At 39.0% G+C, this 11,220-nt stretch overlaps 1 protein-coding gene across 16 annotated transcripts in view; it reads left to right on the plus strand.

The window, feature by feature from the left end:
* The window catches only part of URI1 (URI1 prefoldin like chaperone), a 42,576-nt gene extending 33,321 nt beyond the window's left edge, over window positions 1–9,255 (plus strand). For all 16 annotated transcript variants that reach the window (XM_075161293.1, XM_075161292.1, XM_075161297.1 and 13 more), the window contains 5 exons: window positions 2,915–3,095; window positions 3,680–3,947; window positions 4,528–4,670; window positions 6,337–6,595; window positions 8,903–9,255. In XM_075161293.1, coding sequence (XP_075017394.1) covers window positions 2,915–3,095; window positions 3,680–3,947; window positions 4,528–4,670; window positions 6,337–6,595; window positions 8,903–9,091 — 1,040 coding nt within the window. In that variant the 3' untranslated portion in view covers window positions 9,092–9,255. The remainder of the gene's footprint in view (window positions 1–2,914; window positions 3,096–3,679; window positions 3,948–4,527; window positions 4,671–6,336; window positions 6,596–8,902) is intronic.
* Window positions 9,256–11,220: the final 1,965 nt, after the last annotated feature.

The following is an 11,220-nucleotide window of genomic DNA, read 5'->3' on the forward strand; positions in this document are numbered from 1 at the left end:
TGAAGGTAAGAAGGATTTCGTCCCTCGGTTTCACTACGGGATGCTGTGATATCCCTTGGTAACCATCAGCTAAACTTATTTGGGGGATTTTTTTCTTTGAAGAGCCTACATTGGGAGTTTGAAGTTTTCTGGAAGAAAAGAGGCAGAAAATAAAGTAGGCTGGCTCCTGGAGGGAGAACTAGAGAAGAAATTTTTTGCATCAAAGTGTGACATTTACAACAGAAGAAATACTAGAGAAACTCGGGCTCTGGCTGTTACGGTGGAAGTATGTGAGCAGTGTCAGCAGGGAGGGGAAGAAGCACGGACAGGGATGAGACATAAACGGACAATGTAAACGTTGTCATCCACTGGGGCGTTTCACTACTGTCGGTGAAACAAATGCGAAAACAATTTTGGCATGCAGGTCTCGCAAACGTACTGAAGCAGATAATTCCTGCAGATTTGTGGAGAGGACAGTGGGAAACAAAGATAGTTGTGCTATAAGGAGTTGGATAGTTTCTGTGCTATCTGAAGTGGTGCTTGATAGGTAAGACTCAGGCAAAGTTGGAGAAAGAAGTAATTTTACAGTCTGAAAATAGCATCACTTGGACATTTTGAGAAGGAATGGTAGTTTGTGATTTGCAGAGAACTAAGCTGGGCAGTTCACTGTTACATTTTTCGGGAATAAATCAGAATATTCTTTATATGCCAAGGCTGACTAAGGGCGCATCTCTACTATGGGTGGATGTCATTGCAAAATAGGAGGAGTAACATTCTGGGAAGTGCATCCCATTGTAACAGTGTTAATATAGCAGCATGCTGTGGATGCCAGATCAACCTTTATGCAGCTTTTTATTGTAGCCTAAACTTCCATCATCATTATTGTCCTCTGAAATAATTTTATTTTTTGCTGAAAATCTGTAATTACGTATGCTTTCTATCAGCACTGATCTGTACTGAGATTGAGAGAGAAGTAGCTAAAAGAACAACTTAGGGATTATTTTGAGGCAGGCAGGGCTTCATCAGCCTAGGAATTGGTTTTGTTCACATGGAAATGGGCTGTATCTCTGAGGAAGACAAAAACAAGTATCCTGAGCATCTCATTAGTTTATTGCTGCCTCTTAATTTTTCTGGATTTTAATATTTCACTTTTTTTGGTTAGTGTATGAAGTTAATGCTGGTGCTTTGTAGTAACAGTGAGTGAGCACAGTGGATATTGGAGCAGCAAGTGGTTATTCTCTGTTGTCTTTGAGATCTGACCTGATTTCCTAACTGTCAGAAGTTTTGTTAGAATTAGGAGGGAAAGCCAGTGGCATGTTGAAGCTCTGGTGGTCAGGCAGCCATGTGCTTACCTTGGTAGTCAAGTGACTGGTTAATACTGAAGGGTAACAGAAAGAAATTGGGAGGGCACAATCTGAAAATAAAACTGGAATAGATTGTTAACTAATCCTTCCAAATTTTATTTATTAATTTTGTAATTATACCAAATGAAATCCTCACAAGCTACTCTGATTGCTTGGCTTACCTCAATTTATATTCAAATCTCAATAATATACGTTTCAGCTTTTTCTTAATGAGATGGTGAAAAATGCTATCCTGTGGAAGAGTAGGGGACACACATTCCAACATTACTTACAGTCACCTGTTTGCTTTTTAATGTTGCTATTGAATTTGTATTTAACTCGGGATTAAAGTATAAGTTGTCATACTTGAAATAAGGCTATCTTTAAGCCATGAGTTCTTAAAATTAAAAAAAAATGGCCACACAATTAGTTAAAGAGATTTTAAAAGTTGAAGGATGCTGAATAACAAAGACATTGTATTACTGTTGATTAGGTGCACAAAGCAGAGTTTCATGAAGACCTGTAGAGTCCCGCTGTACAGACAAAATGTTGGGTGTATCTGTGGCAGTGATGGAAGGGGAAGGGTCCTCACTCCTGTACAGAGGTGCAGGTGCTGCGTGGGGGTGCTGATGGGCAGAGCGCGGGGAACTTCCTTTGGGAACCTGCCTGGGACTGTGCAGAAACAGGCGGTGCCCCCGGGAGCTGCCAGTCTTGGGGAGAAGGGGGATAAAGCAGCAGTCCTGCCCTTCACGCAGACAGAGCTGAAGCATTAGTATTGTTGGCAGGCAGTTTGTTCCCTATGGGCTAGACAGCACTCAAACAGTAAAAAGTATTCCCCATCCTCAATGGTTGCACCATTTTACTAGGTAGCAAAGCTTTTAAATGCCAGCAAGAACTTGTCGGTGACTACCATTTACTCACAAGTGTATATCTCAGGTCACCTCTGAAGCTTTAAAGGGGTTTATATTTATTATTTTTGAAAGGCAGGTTTTTGTGTGCTTTTCAGAGTGGGTCTTTTTCACCAAAATAAGTGATTCATAATGACTGGATTTTGGTCAGATTTTCCAGATGACTCTGGAGATCATTTTTAGTGGTCTTCATTGTAAATTTAAAAAAATACAACCCAAACCAAAAAGACTCTGCTCTTTAAATATAGGTGACTTTGTCCAAAATGAGCTAAAGTACAAACTAGGTTTGCTTTCCCAGTTAATAAAATGTGCTATTAATGGGACGGTGAGCAAATGTCACATTCACATGTTGGTATCTATCAGAGCAAATCAAAGTCTACTGTTTGGCACAAGAGGTAAAAAACCCCACATTGTAATAAAACTGTCATAGGATCAGTGTCTCCTGCTTTGTAAATAAACATCTCTGCTTTGCCTCGGTATTTCTGTAACATCCGGAGACTATTATCCTGTGCTGCTGCTCTGGTTCATTGACAGTTTCACTTAAACAGTTAAACAATAATCTGAAATGGAAAATGTTCTGCCCATATTCCTTAATTCCTTTGTGGTTTTTTTTTCCCCCCACTGTTTTTTGTTGTTTTTTTTGTCAATTGCTTTAGTAATTGCATCTTATTTTTTGTTACGCAGGAAAATACCGAACTGCTCACAAACCTCATTCAAAGCCAAAAATATCAAACGTTTTTGAGGTAGATTTTCCAGCAAATGGAAGTGATACAAAATCAATGGGCCATTTTCAGTCCGAGGAGGAACTGTGGGCCCGCTTAGAAGAGCTCGAGAGACAAGAAGAGATACTTGGTGAACTTGACAGGTATAGTACTGCTGTAGCACAGTCAGGTTTGGAGTTTAGAAAGCTATAGGTGTGTGATTCTGTTTGTACACAAAGGATCTCACCGTAAGTGCAAATAGCTGACTAGACTGATGCAGTTAAAATTATAGTAGGTGGAAGAAGGGTGGAACATGAACAAAGTGTGCACTGCAAGGCCAAAGGGGCTAAAGTCTGCCTCTGCGCAACCATGGCAGTCCAACGTTATAGTATTTTTTCTTTAAGATGACAGAAAATGGGGAAGTAAAAGCCATTTCCTACAGGCTAGGAAAATCCATCGTTTGCAATGGAGGAGTTACACATTTAGTGTTTATTGACATCCTTGGATCTATTCTGATCCTAAAGCGATACATATGTTATTAGCCAGAATGTCACAGTTTTGGTATTTCCAGCTGACATGGAAAGGACATAGTCATTCTTATAGAGTATAAAAAAGGTTCCACAATCTGGCTAAAAATATAGCACCTGGATAAAGAAAATTATGTACAGGCTTGTTCATTATTTTGTATGCCTGTGTCTCTCAAGAGTATGAATTGCCTTAGTTCACTTAGATATTTTTCATTTCATAGGATGCCTGATACAGTTGAGACAAATGGAGAAGATACAACCTCCTCTGAAGAGGAGAAAGAAGATAAGAAGACAGATCTGAATGGGACGTATAGAGCAGAAGACTGTATTACTCAGGGCAACTTCCATAAAGAAGTAACAAATTCAGACTTGTTTGGTGGCCAGATTAATGGCTCTACTTATTATCACAGTGATGATGAAGATGACATAGATGTTGGAGATAACTCTGTTCCAACTATTTTTTTCTCTCACACTGTTGAACCTAAAAGGGTTTGTACTTTATTATTTTTATCTTTCTCTCAAGAGATTGCATAAAACATATATACCATATCTAAAAAGGAAAATTTTGGGTAATGTAGATAATGTGGAATGCTAACTGTAGGTGCCATTTAGTTGTATTTTTTTTGAATGCTTGAAACCCACTGTTTTAAATCCTGCAGTTTCAAGTATAGTATTAAAAAAATGATCTTCGAATGTATACCTTGCTTGTTCTGGCTTCCGGCTGTTATAAAAGGTAGTATCCTGTCTAGGAGTTTTTAAAATGACTTCTTACTTGACTTGAAATTGACTGTTGAACAGCTCAGCTGTTGAGCAGAGTTTGAATAAGCGGATTGTCATATATTATATGCAAAATCTATGCACATTAGTGCAAAGAAATGCCCCAGCCTAGAGCAAGTGGTAAAAAATAAACAGTTCATACTGTGAATGTTACCATTCATACATTTGTTTAACTTACCTATGCTTCATAGTCCCCAGCTGCTTGGATAGGAGAATGTCAGAAGTCAGTTGATCTGCAGCCTGGTGATTGTTGATTTTATGGTCTTGACCATCATTTGTGTTCAATTTTCAGGTAAGAATAAACACAGGAAAAAATACTACTTTGAAATTCAGTGAAAAGAAAGAAGAGGCCAAGCGTAAAAGGAAGAACAGCAATGGCAATGGCCATGCAGCTCCAGAACTGCCTAACATCAAAACCCCAGCAGACATTTACCGGTGTGTAATTTATAGCATTGGCACGTGAGCTTTCCCCTTAGCAGACCTTCTCTTTTCATTTCTGTTCACCTATAGTATGAAACCGAGCCTACTATTTCCTGAAAGAAACAGCTGGAACTGAATTTACTACTTAAAAATGAAAGTTTGTGGCTTCTGCATGGTTGCCGTGCTTTCATATCCATAAAACATTTCTGAGCTTAAAATTTCCTTTTCCAACCCGCAATTCACCATTTATCTACTTTTTCAGAGCTTCTGAAATTGAGGTAAATTTGCCAGTACATATCATCTGCATAAAGGAATACAGCAGTTTGTTACGTATTCTGGTTAATTCCATGTCATTTGCTTCTGTGTTTGTTTTCAAACATAACTGACCAGATCTATCACTTGTAATACTCCTCCTTTCCCAGTTACTAATTGCTGGTTTTTGTCTTTTCCTTCCCGTATCTTCAGAATATACTCAGGTCTTTGTTTGCATAGTTTCTCTTGCATTCTCTCTCCCTAACTTTAGTCCCATCACTGTCTCTATTCTCCATAAAATGAAGTGCTCACCTGTGAACACCCACACTCGGAGAGCTTAAAGAACAGTGTTGGGCTTAGAGGAGTGTATAAAATACTAAACTAAGGTGATGGGAGAGTTAAAACAAGTATTTAGGTTTGTAAAGATGAACACAGACACCTATTAGATCGGTTGATTAAGTGGTTGCGAAAATCACATTGCATTTGTATGTTGGTGTGTTCAGGCACTTAAACATCTTAAAAAATGTGTCACAACGTGTGAAAAGTTAAAACCCCTCCTGTAATTACAGTTGCTGGGGCTGAAGATGAGGTAAAGGATTCTTTCATGGTGCTCTCCCTGAGCTCTGCAAAGGAACTCCATCTTCTGTAGAGATATGCAAGTGTTTCCATGAGTCCCTGATGAATAAAGCTGCTAAGGAACAAGTAACACCCTTAAAACTCAGCCAGTCATTGGGCTCCTCCTTCACAAGTTTGATAAAAGTGGCACTGTCTTCTAATGCCACTCTTTCTCCTCCACCCACTCGTGACTTCTTTAAGTCATGGAGATGAAGTACAAACTAGGAAGAAGCCTCTTTTATCAGTTTACAATCTGTTAATACTTTGAAAAGTGTCTTCGTGTTGATTTGATCTTAAAAGCTGATTTTTTAAAATTTTTTTAACTGAAAGCAGAAGATTATGGCACTTGTCAGGAAAAAGCTTCATCCTTTCCATGTGCAATGAATGTTTCAAGTATTTGTTTTTTATATTCTACATTTGACAAGGACTTCATTCTAGAAAACTTTCCGTCATTGTGATCTTCTGTTTCTCTTTACAGAAACAACCCTGACAATCGTTTAGTTTACCTTTTTTCTAACTTTTTGTAACTCACACTATTCTGTTTTGTAACACTTTTCGAAGAGCTATACATTTTCTGCTGAAAGAGTGTACCAACTTAATGCTTGAATAAAGGGCATAACAGTGTTTGCTCTGCAGAATTGATTCTTGTACGTCGGTAAATAAAATGCCTCTAAAGGTACAGTATTGTAAGTCTGCAGCGAAAAAGTTGGAAAAGCACATCATAATTAATTTGTACAAAAGACAAAGCAAGATCACTGTAAATTTGTCATCTGATCCTGAAATGGTTTATTAAAGCTAACATTTTCCTTTATAGAGTCTTTGTTGATGTTGTGAATGGAGAATATGTCCCTCGTAAATCAATTTTGAAGTCTCGAAGCAGAGAGAACAGTGTTTGTAGCGATACCAGTGAGAACAGTGCTGCTGAGTTTGATGACAGACGAGGAGTTCAGAGGAGTATTAGCTGTGATGAAGCTACTCAGAGTGACAACAGCGAAGGCATACTGGAGGAAGAGGAGGAGGAGGGGCAGCAGCAGCTACCAAAAAAGCTTCCTCCCTCTTCAGGGACAACCGAGGTACAGTTTTTAATTAATTATTGATTGTTGGCAGGGATAAAAATGAGAAATCTAATGACTGTAGTTGCCTATACCATCAGTTTGATTTCTTTAAAATAATCTTCTCACTCCTACCTCGTTTGCTTCAGAAGGACGTTATCAGGTGACAAGCTTCTGTCATATGCATCCTAGGGGCAGAGGGGAGGAGACGAGTCAGGTGGCTTCCTCCAGACCTGAAGCTCTTCCGTAAAGATCTGACAAAGTAGTCACTTGCTGGTGTTACTGAAACCAGTGTCACGTCTACTGGGTCATCCTGAAAATTTCACTGCACGATATACAGCAGGATTAAAAAAAAAAGAGGAAAATCTGTGCTTCATAGTTGATGAGAGGGAAGAGTTGATTCTCTGTAACCTGTGTTGCACAGCTACTAGACAGCTAATTTCCAGGTGGTTTTTTAAGTTTTAAAACACACAAATATCAACTGAGTCATTATTTGGACTTGCCAAAGGCAGAGGAATTGCCCTGTGGAAGGAAGCGCTACACCTCTACTCATCCTATTCCAGACTAGGGCCATGAGCGATCCCAAACAAATCTATTTTCACACATTTGGAAAGTTCAGGGCTTCATCATAAAGGAGAGAGACTGTACGGCGTAAGGGAAAATGTGCAGTTGCTTGGTGACTGGATGAGCACAAGAATTAAATGTAGCCGCTGCTCTGAAATTCATGGCATAGAGTATTCTTCATTTTTATTTTGTAAGAACTTACACTAATTTTTCCAAACTAGATGAAACTAGTAGTTCCCAATGCAATGGGCAAGTTCAATGAAAACACTATTTTTAGAAAAATTATTTTTGACAAGAAATGAATTCCTCATAAAAGCTATTGTTTATCATCATTTTTCATACAAACAGCTACAGATGAATCCCGGCAGGATTCATGGTGGAAGATCCATCTGTAGAGTTAGCACTTCACGTTGTATACTTGCTGGAATATATTTGCTATATTTTTATAAAACATCTAAGTACACTTCAGAAGTTACCTGTTAGTCCATTTTCTGAATATGGCATGATTATTCTCTACAATATAATGTATTTTCTAAGTAACTGAAGGAGAAGTGAGCAAAACACTCCAGTTAGACATGCCTTCTTAAATGCTGTTGTTTTGCTTTTGGTTGTTTTTGTGGGTGTTTGAAATACATTATTTCTCCATTATCATTTGCAACACACTAACTTTTTTTCTTTTTGTTTCTAATTTTACCACGATCTTCTTAGGTTGTATTTGCTTACCTGTTTTTGAAAATGAGTGTGTTCTTAGAACAACACAGTTATATACAGGAACGGCTTTAGGCATAATTTGGCTATTGGAGCAGAAAACAAAAAAACCACTGCTTTTTTGCAGGTCCTGCAAGAGAATAATGGCTGGTTTGTTTTGGTTTGTTTTTCTTGGTAACTGAGTTACGAAAAAGCAGAACTAAGCATAGTTGATAAATCTGGTGTAAATTCCTTTGTGCCCAGTGTGAGCATCAAACCTTGGATGTAAACTGCTTCCCCTTGTCCTTAGGCATTCTGAATTTTCTGTTTTCAGTACATAGTAGGGTGATTTGTTCTTAAATATGTTTATGAAAAGTAGTTCTGAGTTGCTTTTTTTCCAGTGTTTTCCAAGAATCACGGTCATTTCTTAGCTAAGTTAAAAAGGATTAAGTCACATAATCGGCTGCATGTAAATGATCATTTTTAAACATTAAGTATTTTTATTAGACCTTTTATAGAGAGACATAGTTGGAAGCAAGTTTGCCGTTCTCTTAAGTATAAATTGCTTTCACCATTTTTTGATCATATTTGGTAAGGAGAAAAGAACAAACAAAATATGTGCTTGCCAATTTGTATGCAGTGTGTCAGCTTGATGCAATTAGAAGATATTAAGTCATAAAATATGACGTATGATGGAAATGCTGACATACTCCAACCTTGCAAAATGTCTCAATTTCTTATCCAAAATGAAACTATATATTACATCAGCTGTTTTATTTCTTGAGCATGTGTCAGTGAGGAAGCAAATTTTTAGATCATTTATGCAGTAGGAATGAGATTAAGTAGTACTTTTAAGACACTGTCTTTCATTCAGTCATCTTTGAACAAGCTGTATTTTGAGGTTAATTACAATTTGGTTACTTATGCAAGGAACAATCATTGATTTAAAGATATTTCTTTACTTTTGATTAAAAGAAGTAACAATCCTAATCAGGCTAATATAGGGTAATGACCTTATGGGCATAGCTTCACATTTGCATTTTATTAGCTCATTTTGAGTATTCTCTTCTGTTGTAGGCATTTTCCGGAACTGTTATAGAAAAGGAGCCTTTGTCTCCCTCCTTAATACCACACCCAGTCATCGCTCACCCAGTCCTGCCTACCATTCTGGAGCGAAAATCAGAGGAAGTTTTGTCCGAAGCATCAGAAGAAACTACAAAGAGGATTTCAAAATTCAAAGCTGCCAGAATGCAACAGACTAAGTAGGTCCTGCCCAGCCAGCCGAAGTGGGAGTACTCCTGCCTAGTTTGACGTTTGTTGAGATTATGTAAGACTATATGCGTTACACCTAGCTAGTTAAAAGGGTGTCCTATGTTAATTTGGCGTTGGTTATCTTTTAAACGTTTATTGGCAACATTAAAAAAAGAAAAGTTCAGTGTTTGAACACTTGAGTATTCATCTTTCTTTGTCGATTTCCCTCTGTGCTGTCAGCACCTTTGTATGTTTGCCTTATGATAGCAGCACTTGGGTTCTTTTTCAAAAACTGTTCCTTACATACATTGTTTTTGTGTTTAAACCTAAATACAGGCAGTTTTGTGCCAGCTGTGATGTTCTACATACCATATGGACCATTTTAAGGAAACTTTTCACATTTCAAATAGATTCACCAATTATATTGCATTACTTGCTTTAGCATTTTAAGACACACTTGTATTCACATTGTTGTAGGTTTTGCAACTAGGTGTCTGCTAAAAGTTTTTTTCCTTCTTTCAAACCTCTCTGATATCTCACTGTACAGATCTATAAAACGCTGGGTTCATGTACATTGCAGGGAAGTTTCTTTGATGGAAAAGGGTATTTTGTAAAATTAAATTTTCAGTAAAAAAGCTGTGAGAGTTGTGTGTTTTTTGTTGCTTTACTAGTAATTTGGAAACAACACGGAGAGGTTTTTATTTTGAACTTGCATTTCTAGCTTGAAGTGTTTACTACCACATGGACATAAAAGCAGTCCATTCTCTTCTGCCATTGTGTTTTAACCTCCTGCTAATGAATGTCCATGGAAATTGAATGCTCTTAAGGAGAGAAGCATAAACTCAGACTCTGATTACAAAATCTCCTAGTTCTTTTGTATACTCAGAAAACATTGTAATTGTCTTGGGAATGCCCAGAGGGAGTCAGCGCTAAGGAAAAATGTCTTAATGCTTCAACTTTATTTCAAAATGCAACAGCACTGCAGCACTCGGGGTACAGTTTTGTGTATCCTCCTCTTGACTGAGAGCAATCCTGGCTTTAGGAGTCCCTGCCCAGCAGCTCCTTCCTGTCCTCTTGCCATCCCCTCCCTTGTGCTGACACAGCTTTTGTTGGGGCCACCCCTTGAATGATAATAGGCGACGGAGCTGGGTTTAAAAAACAAACTACTGGGTTTGCGGTTCTTTTCAATAGTTGTGCGTGTGTTTTTGAAGCTAGCGAGTTCCTAATCTCTTTCTCAGCGTGTCTGTATCAGCAGTTAGAGGGGTCATGTGTTGAGCAAGGACAAGGGAAAACGTTGGCAGAGGGCACGGGGAGCTGGAGTACCTTAAACTGGTGTTACTGTCCAGCTGATGTCATCAAACCACAGCCTAAAAAGTGAGGCAAAAAGACTTGGGAGGCGTAAGGAAGGATTTGCCTTTGGCCACAGTTCTGTGGCTTTGTAAACACGCAGCCTGAGAGCCACCAGCATCTGGTTTTCCAAATCCTGGCCATCCATGAACAGGGCATCAGCTAATGCCGTTTCCTCACCTTCCCCTAAAATTACCGCGCCTTGCGCTCCTATCCTTTGCTCTCGGATCACAGCAGATTAGCTCATAGTGCAGCTTCATGCAGTAAAACAGAATCACTAACTCCCCCTTTTTCAATACTTTTTTCTCTCTTAAAAGGGAGGTGGAGGCCTTGGGACTTCTTTTTCTAAGGTGACTTTTAAAAAAGGCTGCACTCCATCTAACTCTGATGCTCTCTGCTGTGTCTTTGGGAAGGTGGCGTAGTTTCATGGGCAGAAAATGCTGGCCAAGTTGTGTGGCAGCAGGAGGGCAAGAAGGGGCCGATAGCCGGGCTGCCTGCCTGGGGGAGCAGCCCACTGGAGCCGCGGGGCTGTGTTTTCCCTGCGATACGGGGCAAATTGTGTTTTGCTGAAAGAAAAACTGAAGGGAAAGTCGTGCAGCCCTCCCGTGCCCGAAGCTCGCTGGCTTGGAGGGGGCAGTCTCCGTTTTAAGCGGATCCAGAGAATCACGTTGAAAGTGTTAATGATTAACTTGATTCATGCTCAAATGCGGATTTTTTTTTAAAGCATATTGCATTAGTACTAAAATAAGCCATCAATGCCAGTCCACCCTCTATTCACGGCTAAATATTTAAAGGAG

The sequence above is a fragment of the Calonectris borealis genome, chromosome 12 (assembly GCF_964195595.1).
Source record: "Calonectris borealis chromosome 12, bCalBor7.hap1.2, whole genome shotgun sequence".
In the NCBI taxonomy this organism is placed as follows: Eukaryota; Metazoa; Chordata; class Aves; order Procellariiformes; family Procellariidae; genus Calonectris; species Calonectris borealis.